Here is an 18,094-nt window from a genome sequence, read left to right as displayed (position 1 = left end):
AGAGTTCTGGCACCGCCGCTGCGTACTGGTATCACATTCAGAAAAGGGGAAGCTTTCAGAAAGAGCGGGTTGACATATTACAGAACTATTTTTAACATGTGGGTTACAAAACTATTTGGTGAAGATGCGTTCAAAAAAAAAACTATTTGGTGAAGATAAAATGATTTGGTGATGGGAGCTGATCACCAGGCAATGAAGATGGGAGCAAGTGCAGGGAACAATGAAGCTTGGAACTTTGTTATTTCAAGCCATTAGAAGCAAGATAAAATTAAGCAACTTCTGTTACAATGCAGGGAACAAACTCCCGGCAAGTGTGTAAGCTGGAAAGAATGATCAGCTGTTATTTGGTTCTGTGTCAAGAAAGGAAAAGAATCAAATCAAAGAATCAGCGGCAAAGCTAAAACCCAATCGAATGGTATCTCCTATCGACGATTGATCCCTAGCTAGATTAATTAACTTAGTCGGCGATGCAGAAACTCCCAGGAGAACAAGCCCATCTCCTTCGCAGCGTCGCCATTCACCTCGATCAAGCGCCTCCTCGGTTGTGTTGTGTGACAGAGAGCAGAAAAGAAAACCAACACAAAACGAATCAATCAGATCGTCAGAGAGCATTGAGTGTCTGTGTGATGTCCTGGAAGATCCTCAGCCTCTTGCCCACCTTCTCCTTCACCGCTGCCGGGCTTGTGTCGCAGCTCGTTGGCACCGCTGCTGGCTTGTGACTGCAGTAGTTCTCGTCGTCGGCAAGGACCGGGGCCAGGACCGCCGCCACCAGGGCCTCATCAAACGCGTTGTGATCCGGCAGCTCGGGCCATCTTTCCTCGGCGGAGAGCGACTTCCGCCTGCCGCCGCCGCCGCTGTTATTCTTGTTGTCGTCTTGCTCCTTCTTCTCCACGGCTGCGGTGGCTGCCTTGTCCATGGCGGTGCCGGACCGCGTCCTCTTCAGGTTACCCATCGGATCGTGCAGCTGAGAGACCGGCTTCTGCTGCGCCGGCTGCTGGCGATGCGCGTTCTGTGGCTTGGTGGCCAGCGGCGGCATCCGCAGCGAGTGCGAGTAGAACGGCTGGGCGTCGATGTTGAGGTTGGGCTGCATCGCCGCCGTTGCCATCTTCTTGCTCGCGGCAGCGCCGACGGCGTTCTCATCGGCGAACTGATCGCGGGGCAGCGGCGGCAGCAGGTGTTCGACGCACGGCTGCGGCTGCCAGATGCTGGAGGAAGACCCCAGCATCAGCGCGTCGAAGAGCCAGCTCTTGTCGAGCTGGTCGCCTGCGGTAGCCCAGGCCGGGCGGCCGACGAGCTTGATCTCGAGGTCCCGGAGCATCTCCTGCGCGCGCTCGTAGGCCTTGAGGTGTGAGTCGGCGCCGCGCAGCCCGTCGACGCCCGCCGGCCGCACCTGCTTGAGCACGTCCTTGGCCTCCAGCACTCGGCCCTGCTTCATAAGGCAGATCCCCAGGTTGCACATCTTGTTGTTGTCGGGGCCGATGAGCAGCGCCCGCCGGTACGCCCCCTCCGCCTCCGTGTAGTTCTCCTTCTGCATCAGCGCCCACCCAAGGTTGCCCTGCGAAGCAGCAATGCGAATAAGCGATCGGCTCGAGTCGACATACATGGAAATGAGTTAAGGAGATGAATCTCTGATGCTACTTACAAGGAGCCTGGTTGCTTCCTGCTCCAGGGTGACCTGGAACTTGCGGCCCTGGGAGCGCGCTGTCTTGGTGCGCTTGCCGTTGAAGGCGTGGCCCTGGTGGATCAGCTGCAGCTTGTGCTTGAGCAGCGAGATCTGATCGTCCAGCCGCCCGCACCTCTGAACCCAATCGAATTTCAAGCAATTCAGTACGTTTCATCTCAGATCAAAATCAGATACACAACTCAAGGAGGCGAGGCGAACCAACCTTGTAGAGGTCGAGGAGGATGTTGTCGAGGGACTCCTGCGCCTGGTCGGAGCAGCGGCTGCGCAGCGACTTGACGGCTTCGATGGCCTCCTCGGCGCGGTTCTGCTGCTTCATCACGATGGCCATGTCCTTGAGCGCGCTGTCCACACGGTCCCCGGCGTTGATCGCCGCCCAGAACAGCGCAATCGCCTTCTCCGGGTCCTTGTCCACCAGCTGCACCGCCGCCACAACGTCAGCCCGGCCAACAAGCATCCAAAAGACCAAAATACCACCAAACCCACACCACGAGATAATAAAAGACAATAGAGCTCGAGCGCACGGGACAGAAGGCATACCTGGACGCGCTTGGCGCGCACGTACGGCGTGTCGCCGACGGGGACCTTGAAGGCGACGTGGAAGGCGTCGGAGTTGGTCCGCAGCATGGCCGGCGCCGGCGCCGGCTTGACGGGCGAGCAGGGCGCCGACTTGGTCGGCCGCAGCAATCCCCCCACGCCGCCAGCGAGCCACTGCTCCTGCTGCTGTTGCTGATGGTGCATCATGGCGGCCGCCCTCTGTCGCGCGAGGATTGGATCAACGAAGAACGGAGGCGGCGCGAGGAAAGGGTGAGGAGGAGGACGCGGACGAGCACTTGGGCATTGGATTCCATTCGGCAGGAGATATATGAATCCTGTCTCCCGACCGTTGGGGAAGGGAAATTAGCCGTTCGCGAAACTAGCCGTTGGGGGACTAGCTGTGTCCAGCCGGGCCGTATCCGCCTCGGGGGCCCGTTTAACTGTCACCCTGGAATGTTTTTCTAGTAGGCTTTTGGCCCAAGTTACGAGCTATGGGAAGCCCACCTGGCCGAGCAAACAGGGCCGGTTTCTTTCTCGGTTCCTTTCTTTCTCGTCTCGGCGGCGCCGGAGTCGGAACGCTCTCGTCGGAACCGCCGCCTCCGCCGCAAGCGGCTAACTGGCTAAGGTTCGTGCTTCGTGCCATGTCCCGCGCCCGTTCGTGTTTGGCGGTTTGAACGATGTGCATCTATCTCGTGGTGGTTTTGCCGCGTCGCTCTCGTATCCGATGACCTGCGAGGTGGTCGACGTAATGCCGAGGCGCAGCAAGGCCAGGACGGTTGGCAGTTCTGGCTGGCAAGCTACACTAGGAAATGTGAGTTCATGGGCATCGTCGCCCAGCTCGTACTGCTCTCCAGATGTCAACTGGTCAATGTGCAAGGGATAGGAGGATTGAGATGATGTGGTGATGAAGTCTATTAACTCTTTGGTTATGCCTGTTTGTAGGGCGTCGCCGCATCGGAATAATGGGTACCAAATTGGAATGGGAACAATTGGCTTCAAACTGGTGAGCCGGGAAGGCGTTAGGTTTGCAGCAATAAGTGGTACGAACTTAAATTCTGTTAAATGATCACCTGTGTTGTTACATCAGACGGTCGTAATGTGGTTCCTAATCTGCTTTGCTGTGTGCATAATTATATGATGAAGTGTGGTTTTATAACCTGTTTTATGACTACATACTTATCACACCTGATCTGATTTGTTGGCTTAGCGTATATAATGGATCCCCATCAGGCTCTTTTGTAGCCGGTGTATAAGAATGTCACTGTTGTATACTTATATAGCTGCTTCTTTTCAATGTACAGTGGTAGCTCTAGAGTCCAGAGTCATGCATGTGCACCAAAATCTCTGAGCAAGTTGCACGTATTGTTCTTTTCTTTGATTTGTATGTCCACATGAATAATGTGATGTAGACGCATTGACAACCCTAATACAGTGCTAAATATACATGCACATCATTATTTTTGTAGGATGGCGCTTGCTGGTATTCTATACCATAAACAATACCATAAACAATACCTTTAACCTGTCTTTTGACCTTTTGTAGGAATATTATAAAGAGGGAGCGATGTTTCTATATTTTTTTCATAATCATCCTGATATAGTTAGAAATTTTTTGTATTGTTTTTCTGTTAAATCTTTCCCTGGATGATCACTACCTTATGTAAGTTATTGTGACATGATATTACAAAAGGAACACAATAATCAACTATTAGCCTCATCATAACTGTGCCTCAACTGAAATATCTGACATTTGATATGTTTTATCTGCAATAAAACGCTGATACAACCATGTCAATATTGAGGCTACCTGTAACTTATGTTCTCATGGACCTGTTACTCGGAATTTGTTGATCTTTTGGACAGTTCATTGAGATTTTCAGTGAAAGGATGAAAAGGAGTATTGGAGCCACACACATTGTTTGTGTGTTCTATTTGGTCGATTAAGGACTGCCGATTGGCAGGGGCTTAGCTAGCAGGGTGGCCGGGTGGGGCATACCCCACCCTAAGCATTTGGTTATCTAACACTATTTTGATAAATTCTCTATTGAGTTCGAGTCCCCTAAAACGAAATAAAATGGGTTCAAGTAAACAACTACCTATGAGTACATTCTGGTCAAATTGGATAAAGATAACATCTATGAACAAAATTATGTTTATGCAACTGTAAAGTTTCAAAACTTTTTGCCTCGCAAATGATTAGGTGCTTGAGTTCCTTGGGGTTCCTTTTGGGTATTCATGGGGCCACTCCATTATTCATCCACCAATCATATTAGGCAGCTGAAATAAATACCATGTATTTTATTTATTAGAAGATCCACCTGTACTCAACTGAAATTGCGTTGGTCTGGCAGTAGTTAAGAAAGGACAATTGACTCACAGGCAAGTGAAGGGTATGTATTCTTTGTATTATCTTGCAGATGGATCAACCTGACCAAACATCCATATGATTAATTTGTAGATCTGGGATATTATTTTATTGTTGTTTCAGTTTCAGTTGTTTATGTTACTGTTTCTAAGTCTAAACTCAAGTTGTAAAACACTCCTGCTGCAATTAACCATCCAATTTCACATTCCATTAGTTAGCGTCAGCAACTAGCCGTACATAGTAAAGAACCCCTTTGATGCTACGACAGGAAGGATAAACTGCTTCTGCTTCTAGATATGATTCAAGAGCTCAACATGATTAGGATTCATGTATTTACTTTTCTGCAGAAAGCCACTTCAGTCAGACAGTCACTAACCAATGCAAGCTAGAGGGAGATCTTATGTTTGCTTTTGCGATAGAAACACCGAGAGGATCTGAGAAACCACGGTGAGCATAATTAACTTCCAGCTTGTGGTCTAATTCTGGTTATATAGATGTGAACATGAAATTCTTTTAATGGTGAGAAATTGATGGTTAATGATCAAGAGCAAAAGGCAGTTAAGCATCTAGGATGCTGCTAATATATATATTGGTTACTGATGAAATATGTTGATTGCCCACCTTTGCTTAAAAACCTTAACTTTTGAGGAAACTAATTGTTGCATGCGAAGGAAGAGTAACAACTGGAAAAGCATGCTATCGAGAGTTAGCTAACCTCATGGTTTCTTTTACAAGTCCAAATATGTGACACTTGATCTCTTTATGTCCATTATAAAAACATTGTGTACTGACTTCTCTTTGACCTACGATTTGGAATTGTGAATATAGGTCTTGCACTAGACATAGTTTTTTTCCCCATGGTTGTTTCAGTCGTTTAAAGGTGGTCAGAGTTTTCTGGTAGTGGATAGTGTTGAAGGTTTTGTAGCTGACTAACCACGTGCAGGCTGAAACATTGTGCGTTGCAACCAGAAGTACACATATTCAATGATTCTTGGGGTTGAATGTAATACAAGTCTCTTGCACTGTATTATTATCAATTCTGCTTCTCTGTAAAATATGAGTTCATAGTCAGCCATAGCCATAGGCAACTGCTAGGCTGTTAGCTCATGAATTTGGGTTGAAGTCCTGGAGACCAACACCACACCTAACCTAATAATAGCCGATTGCATGGAAGAATGCAAGGACTGGTAGGTAGATAGAGTCTTATGGGTGAAAAGGAAGATGCCACAGGAAGTTTGGAGCTTTATGCAGGCATATAAGGGGCATGTAGGTAGGAGGAAACAAAGAGGGAGTTGGGAGAGAGGAGTCATGGATAAGTGCTGTTTGTGCTTGTGCCATGTGGTGGGGATGGCTAATTGGCCATGCCTCCCTTGAAGAGATAACAACAAAAGGTCGACCTAGACCTACCTCTCTCCTTACCCTCTTTCCCTACCCCCTAACCCAAAACAGCCTAGCCTGCATAAAGGAGGTTTCCACCACAAGTGCGTGGCTAAGTGGAAGGTGGAACTACTGCACATAACTGATACCACTTCTCAACTAGACAACTACGAACCATTTCCCTACCTTCCTCTTGCCAGCCTTCATGCTTTCTAGAACTAGTGGCAAACATTTAGCAATGGAAAGAGCTGGAGCTAATGGGTTTTGTTCAGCAATTGAACCCCTTTTGCTAGTGAGATGGTGATTAGGGACAACCGAAATGGTTTACTTGATTAAATTGAATCCACCAAATGGGAGCTATTTCAGGGAGCATTAAATCAGATTTATGGCCAACTAGCTTATTGCTATCAATAAAGTAGTTCGGTGTCTAATACTCTGACTTGCTTTCTGGTTTGCATGGTAGACAAATTGGTACATGCACCTTGCTTGAGATGCTCGAATTTTCAAAACAAAACTCCCCTGTAGATTTAGCATTTTCCTTCTGCCACAGAGTGATACAAACCAACCTTAAATGTTGTGAAAACGTTTGTTAGTTTGCTCAAGTGAACACATATTATCTCAAATTAGTGCAGAAAATCTCAGGTAGAAACCAACTCAGTCTATCGCGCGCTAAAAGGAACAAAACCTGGAGGCAGAGTTAGATCTGAAGTTGTAATCACCCAATGCTTGCAAAAAAGAAATTAAAAGGGTGATATAGAAAATTAGGACATTTCATATAGAGGACCATTGTGGAGTGTGAAGTCCCAATCATTCTGGCCCCAACTGAAGCTAATGGTTTGGGATATTTCCTCTCCATACACCCAACCAACTATGGTCCATAGTTTGGTAACCATCCCAAAAGAATATATTAGGTAGACAAATATTATGTAAGCCCATCTGGAATTTGTCGTGGATTTGTAAGTTCCTCCTAACAAGTAACAATTAATGGTCCACCTCAGCAAGTCACAATTTCATCTGCTTCCTCAGAATGTGATGCCCAGTCTTTAGTACTGCAGAGTAATTCCTAATACGTGGAAAATTCAGCACGGTTAAATTTCAGTATTCATATTAATCTGCGTTGTCTATGAAAAACGGCAAAGTAAAGTACATGTCACAGAAGTGGAAGAGGTCCTAACCATAGTCGATGGTATCCTTATTAAGGATCATTGATAGTGTTATCTATTGCCATGTGGATTAGCCAATATAAATATGATATCCAGAAGATCTGCCTTGCAACTGAAAGAAATGCGAAGCAGGTGCAGAACTAATGACTTTGGTGATTTTTTAATTTAGGGTTGACCAAACAGATGAACTAATCAATATTAGATATAAAACAGAAACGTTCCACATGAGAGTAGTTTCATTGGACTATGGCGGATTGGCAATACTATGATTGTGCAAACAGATTATACTAGGCTAACCAGAAAAAGGTGGGTGGCAAAATAAAGTTCATTTAGGCAGTGCCAGATACCTATTCCAATTCATCATTTTTATTCAAGAATAAACAAGGAAAAAGAAGTCTATGATCAGGGCTCCATTGTTTAACACCTCATTATCCTGTTTTCAGTATGCCCATTTGCTTGTATGGGTGCACCAAAACATTTACTTGTTAAAGGAAGAAATGTTAAGATGATTGGATCTGGTGAGATTAGGGCGTTTTTTAATGGATGAATGACTCGTATACAAGTACTACTCTGTCCTAGTAGGCACCCTGATCATTTTCACGTCGACATAATTTTGCCGAAGAAAAAATAAATAATCCCATAGACTCCATTCTACTTTTGATCATGTAGGACATGCACAGATTGCACTGCATCTGGGTCACCACTCACAAGAGGTCCTAAAAACTGCTTATCTAGCCCTTCCTAGGGCAACTACAGGGCCGAAGCTGTATCTAAATCATACTGACCATGCCATCTTTTAGTTTAGGCAAATCATGTTCCTGAGTCTTATGTGTTTCACGGTGTAGGAGCTTTAGGCAGACCAGCATCAACAGAACAGAGAAAGGGAGATGAACCTAATCCCCCACAACCAAATTAGGAGGAGGGAGGCATCACGGTTGTGTGGTGGTGGAGGAGATGCGGTTAGTTAGCTGTTAAAACCGAGCGCGCCAAGAGGTAGGCATCAAGCAGGCAGGCAGGCAAGCTTACCTCACTTTACACCTACCTTTGAGGTTTGTGAATCAGGCAGGCAGGCAGGCTACCGCACACACACATAAGCACACACACAACACACATGGCTGCGCCCTGTGGCTGTCACTGCGCCTTTCTCTTTTGTAAACTGGTAAACCGGTGATGAGGTCATGACCTGGGGGAGAGGGAGGCCTACCAGCCTAACCTTTTTCTCACCAACTCAGCCTCTAGAAGACCTTCCCCAATCGAGTCAAGTGCCTATAAAATCCAGCCCCTTCTTCCACCCACCCTGTGCAGTCCCAGCCCCCAACAACAACAACTTCCACTGCAACCCACCACCGAGAACAGAGGAAAGCATTGGCAAAACGGGGTAGCGCAAGAAAAGGAAAGCGTCATCGGCGTCAGCTAATCAAGTCAGTCATGGGGAGGTCGCCGTGCTGCGAGAAGGCACACACCAACAAGGGAGCGTGGACCAAGGAGGAGGACGACCGGCTCACCGCCTACATCAAGGCGCACGGCGAGGGGTGCTGGCGCTCGCTCCCCAAGGCCGCCGGCCTCCTCCGCTGTGGCAAGAGCTGCCGCCTCCGGTGGATCAACTACCTCCGGCCCGACCTCAAGCGCGGCAACTTCAGCGAGGAGGAGGACGAGCTCATCATCAAGCTCCACAGCCTCCTGGGCAACAAGTACGTTCATTTCCCAAATATCATATCAATAGTACCAAGGATCATCTGTTTACATGCATGCCTAGGACTGACAAAAAGAACATAGCTTCGATAATACTATCTGGTGCTAATAAACGGCTATTGTTATTCCTGTTTGACACAGATGGTCCCTGATAGCTGGAAGGTTGCCGGGGAGGACAGACAACGAGATCAAGAACTACTGGAACACACACATCAGAAGGAAGCTCCTGAGCCGGGGGATCGACCCGGTGAGCCACCGGCCGACGAACGAGCACGTGTCCAACGTGACCATATCGTTCGAGGCGGCGAGGGAGGAGAAGGGCTCCATGTTCCGGCTAGACGAGCCCAAGCCTGCGATCGGCCACGACCCCGTCGACTGGGGCCAGGGGAAGCCCCTCAAGTGCCCAGACCTCAACCTGGACCTCTGCATCAGCCCTCCGTTCCAAGAGGATCCCATGAAGCCTGTGAAGAGGGAGGCTGGCGTCGGCGTGTGCTTCAGTTGCAGCCTGGGGCTTCCCAGGAGCTCCGAGTGCAAGTGCAGCAACTTCCTCGGCCTCCGGACAGCCATGCTAGACTTCAGAAGCCTCGAGATGAAATGAAAATGGATAGCATCCCCTGCTCCCATTCCTCTCCCCAATCTCTAGATCCTTCGTTTCGTGACTTGATTATTGGTTAGATTGTAGGTAAAAAAAAATAGTGGGTGAAAGAGAGACAAGAAAAAAGAAAGAAAGGGGGTGAGGATCTTGTGCCATGTTTTGCCAAAGATCCCGCCGCCCTTCTCTCTTGTTGCTCCATTTTGTCTCTGTGTAATTACTGTTAACTAATCACGAGCAATAATAATACTTGATGATAGGGCACTGTAGCTTAAGAGAATTATTACCGTGTTTAAAAAAGGTGCAGTTTAAGATGAGAGTTTTTCGTTCCCATGAGGCTAGATTCAGTGTGTCGTGTGGGTGTGATCTCAAGACCGGGCCACTGAACCAGATCTTATGGCGACTTGGCCGCGTGGCCGCATGTTACCATTGCCTAATCCCGCAGTTTTGATAAAGCGGCTCCTGAGGTTAGACCACGTTTCCTGACCTGCTTTTGCATACCCTGTAGTCGTGTACATAAGATCAGTGTGCTCCTCTTTTTTTTCTGCTTTGTACAGCTGCGAGAATGTAACCTGTCTTAATGTTTCAAAATGATTGTTCAACCTATCCTATTATCCTATACATGTTTCAGAATGGCTTTAACTGTTGTTTAGAAACATTATTGCTGATAACACATCCATATAACAATAATTGTTAAAGTCAGATGTTGAAGTATAAAACAACATCTATTTAGAAACGTAAGACTACTTAATACTATTTCATGGAAGTTTTACTACACTAGCATTTTCATTTTTGGCTGAGTAGCTAAGCATGGAAGCCACGAAAGGGACAAACAAACTATTCAAAAAGAGGGTTGTTAGGTAAGGTCGCCTCTTTCGGTAGTACTAGTATTATTTTAAAAAAAATTCCATTTTCGTCGTTGGGCAACCAACTCACTCAGCTCAGCAGCCCGCGGTGTCCCGGCGAGGCCACGTTGGCAACACCGCGGCAGCAGGGAGTTAAAAACAGCAGGCCTACGATGAATCCCGGGTTTCGCATCTGTCGTTAAATTTTTTGACAAGTAAACCAGGATTAACAACGCTGTTGGTATTTTGTTTAACACAAATTTCACGGGCAACTTGCAGTGCTCCGTTGCTGGTTTGCTGCATGCGGCGCCCGGGCCGGCGGCGGCGTCATAAATTAGCAACTTTGGGCAGTGGTGGGTGATGGTAGCAGCTCCATCGGTTGCTTTGCTCTGCTTTGCTGCCGGCCGTGATCAATCGATTCGAGCGAAACGGTTTGCTGCTTCTGGCGATGGGAATTACGGTGGGTGGTGATGCAACTGATTGTAAAATTCTATCTGCTCGTCTCTCTTTTTTTATACTATATGTATATGTACATATCGTCGACTTGTTGTGTCGCAAAGGCGTTGGCGTGACGTCCACTAGTGATAACCGTGTGGCACTGGCGTGTAGTATTCCACTCTGGATTTACGTGTTAAAGTGGAAAACGTTTAAACATGTCTACACAACAGAAATAGTTGGCCGTTTTCATACAGAAGAAAAGGTTTTGCTATTCGTGTTGAAGCATAGTGATTTATAAGTTACTTCTTCCGTTCCATAATTCTTATCGAAATATTACATGTATGTAAACGCTTTTTAGGAATAGATATATCTATTTTTGGACAAATTTGGGACAAGAATTATGAAACGGAAGGAGTAACCGTTAAATGGTAAAAGCCAGCCGATATATAAATATAAAGAAGATTCATGGACTACTGTACATAAAAGAAGTGACGAATGAAGTTTGACCAGACTGTTATCTGTATCCACGAAGAAATAATTGCCTCTAAGTTTTGTTTTTGAGCGGGAACAATTGCCTCTAAGTTAACAAAGGTATAGACTGCAGACAGTAAAAAAAAATCTTGGGTGGACGTAAAAACAACATACAGGACACGCATGCTGATAGCTGTTCTACGTATTTACATAGTGGAAGAAGGAGACACCGAACCCAAATGAATCCGGCAGCTGCCGACGCCGATGCGCAACATATAATATCTACTCATGACATAGAAGACACTACTGTTTCATTACTGGAAACATTTTGTTCTGGTTAACTTTAACAGCGATCGATCGATGTACATTGCATGCTGGCAACAAAGAATGAAGAAAACAATGTGATGGAAAACGACATTACTTTGGCAGGCGCAAAGGGTAAAGTTTCCACTACTTGCACACATCACGGTCCAAACGGGTAGCTAAATGTTAAATATATTACTGCTGGTAAGATTAAGACTAAGATCTGTATCTCTGCTGGCTACCTTATCCATCGACGCTGGCTGGAATCTGTTCCCCACCGAAAGCAAGCCGCCAAGCGGTCGATGCCGATGAGGATAAAACTCTCGTCAGTTACTGTGGGTTTTGTGGCTGTGCTCTTCCTCTCTTGCCGCCAATCAAGAAACTGAGAGTTGAGGAATGATAGGTTTGTGTACATCCGCTTTCCCGTCTAGTCGTGCTCTGTTGGCTTAAAATTCGCGTATGTAAAAAAATCGTGTAAACTTGATCGGACAAACTGAGCTTTTGCGAGTGTAAAAGCACAAATTAACTGGTCTTACAACAGATTAACTAGCAAACCCACGCATTTGATCAGCATATACGGAAGGGCGTTCCCTTTTATATGTATTTAAGTATTTTAACCTTCTTAGGCTTGCACTACAATTAATTTGTTTCTGCTTTATCAATTTATTTGTATCAGGCAAAGCTTATGTCAGTTTTCCCTTTCTGAGAGCGCCGTGGACCGGACGTACGGAGGTCGGGCTGAATGGCACGGGGGAGAGGGAGAGGGCGATCGAGCTGAAATGATGGATAGGAGCAGGGACATAGCTGGGTTGGTAGCCAATCCCCATTTAATAATTCCTGACTGGGAGAGGCATACTACTACTCATTGATTAACTGTAAGGTTGGGGACAGTCTTTATTGTTAGACTGGATTAGGTTAGCTAGTCCCCATTAATTAAGCAAGGAGTACTTGATCGAATTGGGGATTGGGGCCCTCGACCAGGGATTAACCAAGATCCAAGTAGTACTACCATGTCATTGTCTTTTTCTTCTAACAGGCTGTTTGGAAGAATATCAATTTTTTTTACTGGAGTATTATTTAAGTTAAATATTAACTAAATACCAAAATTTTATCTGGAAATGTTTCTCTTGCAAACATGCTCTAGTTGGTACAATGTCATTTCAAAGAACAAATGTTGCTATGAACACGATGCAATAATGCAACACTACTCATCACCACGATATACTACTGGACAAGCACATTTCGTTTGGAATCTTGTGTCTCATTGTAAAATTCAACACTACTTATCACCACGATATACTAGATGTGTGCCACTGTGCCGCCATGATTTTCCAAAACAAGGACCATATAGTCATGCATGATCAGTTATTCTATCACATTGGAGCCTAAAAAGATGTTTCTTTTTTCCACCAGTCCAACCTCCATATATATGACCTGGAAACAGTTGACATACAAAGTCATATGCGAAGTCTTGATATTTGGCAGCCAATCATTCCTTTTTGCATTATTAAGCACGGCAGCGATGTATTTGTGTTTAGAGTCCAATGGATGGATCAATGCTCTTTTTTCCATGGCCATCGCAAAGCAAAGGTCATTTTCTCGTGCATCTTTTCAAGACTATCTACAAAAAATGCTCTGTTTTCTTTTTTGTTATACACGCCTATATAATAGAGTAAATTGCATTTTGTATTAGATATTGCTGGCTCAGCAGTTGCACCATGTTTTCCAACAATTAAATAACGAACGAGCGCTTTTGACCAACAAGTAGTCCTTATCTTCTTTAAGACTAGCCACTTCTTTGTGCCTAATCAAACCCGTTGTATTCCAAGCTGTGCAGCTGGCGACTGCCGCATATATCTTTCACGAGCACTCTACTATACAGTATAGACGTATAGTCTACTACGGAGTACTACTATTGTCTACTTGAAGACGTGCACTCTTCCGTTTGAAGAAAGAAAAGAAAAAAGACGTGCACTCTATCTAACATAACAGAAGAAAATAAAATATAACAAAATCCGGCTGCTACATAGCTAAGCAGCTATAGAGAATGCTCCGTGAAGGCGTTGACACGCATTGTTTTCCCCTGACGACGGCACAAGAGGCAGTAATACGATACACGGGCCGGTTCACCAGTTTTCCGGTGCCGACCTACCTACTGTCACCAGTTTTGGGCATTTTATCTCATCGATCGGTAGGTAGCAGAAGCAAGCAAGCAAGCAATCGCCCAACGTATACGTTTGTATACATTCCCATTGCGTTTTCTACATTTTGCGGCCGACCGGACAACTGATTGAACTAAAATACGGCAGGTATACGTGCACACATGCATGCGTCACCGTATCGGTATCGCCAGCGATTGATCCGTAAGAAACTATTACTAGTTGGGATAGATGTATATATGTATATATGTGGGATGTGTATAATTATAGCTGTCGACGGAACTCGCTATCGCGGAATAATCAAGTGTAGATACGTGCGGGAGTCGATCATTACGTATGCATAGTATTAGAATACAAGTGAGGTGGTACCATCATCGATCATTCATCAATTTATACCAAGAAATGTTGATTTTGTTCTATCGAGAAATATGTACATATCCTTCCAGGTGTGTATCCATCCGAGTCGACCGGGGTGTAGGTTGTTTCTGGGATCCGTGTTAGCCAAGTATTTATAGGTTTGACCATCAGCAAAACTTACAGAAGAAAATTAATACTAGCTTCTATAAAACCAGTTTTTTCATATAACGATCTGGCTTTATTGATTCTGCAATTGAAATTTAAAAGATCAAACAAACTAAAACAATAGCGATGCCGCATATAAATAAAATTAAAATTTTCCGAAGTAAAAATCGTCAACTCCTTTTCATAAAAAAAAATCGCCAACTCCATCACACACATTTTAATATTGCCACATATATTTTCTTATGAAATTTCAAATGACCAATGCTTTATAAGTTGGACCAACCTCATAGGTTTGCATAACCGCTACTTCGTTGCCAAACTAACTATAAATAGGACAAAAACGATGTACAAATGTTGAGAATCACTAGCTCCATGGTGTAGAACGAGATGGCCATACCAGGATGAGGATGTAAGTGACACGTCTTCTTTTCCTACGCCGATGAAAACCTCCACCGCCAGAACGCAAGTTTATAAAAAAAACATATCAGCATCTAAAATATCAAATAAGTATATTATGAAAATATATATCGTGATGGATTTAATAAAACTGATTTAGAGTTGTATACATTGGTAGAGTTTTATAAAAAAATTGGTCAGAGTTTAAGAAGTTCAACTTAGAACAAAACTAAGACTTCTTACGTTTAGAAACGGTTGGAGTAGTAAAAGAAAACCATGTCTGTACTTAAAATGTGACATACATATAATTTTGTCTTTGCCATTTTTTCTACCTCCCACGCATGAATGAGTCCATGATGCCTGTCCCTGTGCATTGTATTCTGGTGGTTGCAAAGATGAATGGCGGCCATAATTCAGCGGCCGGCCTGTGTGCAAGTGTGAGGATGGCGACACGAGGATTCCCTCTTTGGTGGGTAGGCAGTTAGGTGCCAACAACGCCTCCTTCCCACCATGCAGTTTATGAGCATCATCACTAGTTTCGTCTCATTGCCGTGTTTGTTATCTGGTGTCTGTTTTGGTTGTTGCACTCTCCGGGGTTGTTTCTTAATTTTCCCCATCTTCCCCTCTCTGCCGCGAGTAGGTGCAATAAATGCGCACGTAGGTACATGTACTTGCTCAATTCCATCTCGGTGTTAGTACTAAATTATTAGGGTCTGGCAGTAGAGATCGGACATATATAGTACCTTGCACATCCTGATTAGATTGGCTAATTCCGTTTAACTGTTTTGATTGACAAGAACGCGAGGACGTTACATTCAGACACTCGTATAATACTCCTATTTTAATGTGTATCGATCGAAAATTGACAGTGTGTGCTATCGATCGATCGCAGGCATTGATGGCCAAAATCCAGTGATGTGAACCACAGTTGACACCACGAGCACGTACTCGTAATGACAGTACAACAGCAGTAGCAACAACAACCGCAACCATACAAATGAACTGACAAAACAACAACGGAACAACAACCACAAAATCTACTACTTTATTAGAAATGAATACGCGGGCAGTGCATCAGGCGGGTGGAGCCACGCACGGCACGGCAGGAAACGGATAGGCGCGGCGGCAGGAATTCATCAGCTGCGCATATATATGCGGGGCCTGAAGACTGAAGAGTCTCTCCCGGGTCACATGGGAGAAGGAGTGGAGCGGAGGCAGAGGCGTATCCATCCAATTAATCCAGGACGACGAGGACATTCTCACTGTTCCACCGTCAGAGGGAGAGGAGCTCCGGCGACATGCATGGTTCCCAAATCCCTGTCATCGCGTCGCCTGTAGGAGTCCGGCCGGGTCTCTGCCTCCTGGATGCGACGTGAACCTGGACGGATTCGGCAGTCAGTTATAGGGCCGGGTGGTGGTTGGCTTGAGCTTCCCAATCATTCATCAATTCACTCATCCGTTCACTCCCGGTGGAAAGGACGGGGACCGGTCGTGCACTGCCTGCCGCCGTAAACTGGCGCATATTCACACCATAACAGTTCGCTGCGTGATCGAGTGCGTGTGCAAACATAACAGTTCGCGCGAGCTTCTCTTTTCGGTGTAGGGCAATCCTCCGTTTCATAATTCTTGTCTCAAATTTATTCAAAAATGAATATATATGTTCCTAAAATGTGTCTAGAAACATGTAATATTTTGACAAAAATTATGAAACGGAGGGAGTACAAATCAACTCACTTTCCACGACAGTTGCAAATAGTACATACTCCATGCTAGATTTTCGAATTTCGAAACCCACTTTTCGTGTCCGAGAACTTGTACGTACCCTGCATATATAATTTGCGAAAATAAAATAAAGAACTTACGCTGTTGGTGTTTGTCAGTGTTTTCACGTACTCCACTTTGGTTTGTCCTGGCGATGGCCCATAATATATCTAATCCCACCTACACCAACTTCAAATCTCAGCACTAGTTGTAAGTACGAGTAGCACGTCCCGGCGGTAGCTTAGCCGTAACACCGTCAGTACCACCACGACCTCTTTCAAGTGCTGTGCGGTGTGCACCTACCAACCCAGCAGCCTAGAGAGAGCAATATATAGGGACAGATCGACCAACATAAAGTAATGGAGCCAAGTAACCACCCCTGCCTACACAGCATGTTCGCCAGAACGGCGGTCACTGCGTGCTTCTACCTAGCCAGAAGAAAATTGAAGAAAGTCGTGCTTATAAGAACAAGCTCAACAAATCTAGAACTCTTTTACGGTACACCTGATTTAATATGAGCCGTTTATTTGTTCCGATCTAATGGCTATCGTTGCATGGTACTCCATCTCAATCCCACAGAGTACCGGGTGGAAAAACTAGGGAGTACCTCGAATTGGATAGCAAACTGGTAATTAAGTTTGATCCTTAGGTCCCTTGGATTTTTGTTTGCAATAAGAAAAATAGAAAAAAAATCCTTCCATCTCTTCCTTCCTGATCTAATCAACGCCACAATGAGGGACGAGGGCCTGAAGGGGTGAGGGGAAGAGGCCGTCGTGCCAGTTCAGAGGAAATGCGGCCGCCGCCACGAGGGTTCGTGGCTTGGCTGTCGAGCCGGCGGATTTACTGCACCTGCGGGGGAGACGGCGAGGGGGCTCAGTGCCTGCTCGATGGCGGAGAGGGATCGGTGGCTGCTCCGGCGGATCGGACGAAGGCGTCGCTCGAATGGGCCGCGGCTGGCCGAGATGTGCGTACGCACCAAGCCTCATTCCCGTCTCCATGACGTGTCGATCTGCCGCAGGTCGAAGCCTCCGTCGCCGGAGAGCGCCGGGATTGGGGTGCCGCGCCAGCAGAGCGGGTGAAGGCGACGATCTCGAGCCCAGATGCAGACGACGACGACGGTGGTTGATCATGTGGGCGGGGGGGGGGGGGGGGGGCGCTGCGGCTCTTTTGGGATGGCTACGGGGCCAGTAGGGGTCGGGGCTGCGGCTCAATTGGAATGAGCTAGGGGAGACGGCGGCGAATGGGGTGGGGGGGGGGGGGGCGAGGCGAAGCGGGGCGGCGGCGCGGATGCGAAGTCAGGCCTCTATCGGTGGTTAAGGGGTGAAAAGACCAAAATACCCTTTTGATATCAGCCGTCGATGTCTGTGATACTCCAAGGTACGTTGTTGGAGTACCGGGGTACCGTAAATTTTCTCACAAATTAAACGCTGAATCTTGGACGGGAAATCCTGGCCGACCATGACAGGGTGCAATGCAGAAACGTAGCTTGCACTACGCGCGGTGTACACTCGTCGCCGTGCCGGTCACGATCATGGTGTGACTACAGGGGGATAGCAATGCAATGCAAGTCGTCATTGGAGGAGGATCGGAGGCTGGATCGATACGAAGGCCCGGCTGGACGCTGGGCCCTGCGTGAAGATCATTCTGCCTCGATCACTCTGGCCTCCTCCTCGGCTCTTTTCCGAAACCTGACCTCCTCATCCTCCTCGCCTTCGATCTCCCTCTTTCCTGATTTGGCAAATCACCCGACGTGGATACATGAACAACGACACGACACCGCGCGACGCGTCAC

The 18,094-nt window shown here is 46.3% G+C and overlaps 2 protein-coding genes across 2 annotated transcripts; one reads left to right on the top strand and one right to left on the bottom strand.

Annotated features, from left to right (window-relative positions):
* Positions 1-211: 211 nt before the first annotated feature.
* Positions 212-2,532, bottom strand: LOC100833530 (protein POLLENLESS 3-LIKE 2). Its single transcript, XM_003578480.4, has 4 exons — positions 2,222-2,532; positions 1,887-2,099; positions 1,643-1,798; positions 212-1,555 (listed from the first exon to the last, which is right to left on the bottom strand). Exons 1-4 carry the CDS (start codon positions 2,423-2,425, stop codon positions 602-604), a joined length of 1,527 nt encoding a protein of 508 aa, XP_003578528.1. The 5' UTR covers positions 2,426-2,532; the 3' UTR covers positions 212-601.
* Positions 2,533-8,408: 5,876 nt separating this feature from the next.
* Positions 8,409-9,690, top strand: LOC100833219 (myb-related protein Hv1). The gene is made up of 2 exons (XM_003578479.4): positions 8,409-8,814; positions 8,957-9,690. Exons 1-2 carry the CDS (start codon positions 8,552-8,554, stop codon positions 9,411-9,413), a joined length of 720 nt encoding a protein of 239 aa, XP_003578527.1. The 5' UTR covers positions 8,409-8,551; the 3' UTR covers positions 9,414-9,690.
* Positions 9,691-18,094: the final 8,404 nt, after the last annotated feature.

The sequence above is a fragment of the Brachypodium distachyon genome, chromosome 4 (genome assembly GCF_000005505.3).
Source record: "Brachypodium distachyon strain Bd21 chromosome 4, Brachypodium_distachyon_v3.0, whole genome shotgun sequence".
In the NCBI taxonomy this organism is placed as follows: domain Eukaryota; kingdom Viridiplantae; phylum Streptophyta; class Magnoliopsida; order Poales; family Poaceae; genus Brachypodium; species Brachypodium distachyon.
Note: the sequence above shows the minus strand (reverse complement) of the source record. Positions and strands in the feature narration are given on the sequence as shown.

Bases quoted from the DNA above. Each gene is read 5' to 3' on its own strand.
- LOC100833219 (XM_003578479.4), top strand. From the start codon at position 8,552: ATGGGGAGGTCGCCGTGCTGCGAGAAGGCACACACCAACAAGGGAGCG. The intron at 8,815-8,956 runs GTACGTTCATTT...TGTTTGACACAG, and splicing joins CACAGCCTCCTGGGCAACAA to ATGGTCCCTGATAGCTGGAA.
- LOC100833530 (XM_003578480.4), bottom strand. From the start codon at position 2,425: ATGATGCACCATCAGCAACAGCAGCAGGAGCAGTGGCTCGCTGGCGGC. The intron at 2,100-2,221 runs GTATGCCTTCTG...GCGGCGGTGCAG, and splicing joins TGCGCGCCAAGCGCGTCCAG to CTGGTGGACAAGGACCCGGA. The intron at 1,799-1,886 runs GTTGGTTCGCCT...GATTGGGTTCAG, and splicing joins TCCTCCTCGACCTCTACAAG to AGGTGCGGGCGGCTGGACGA.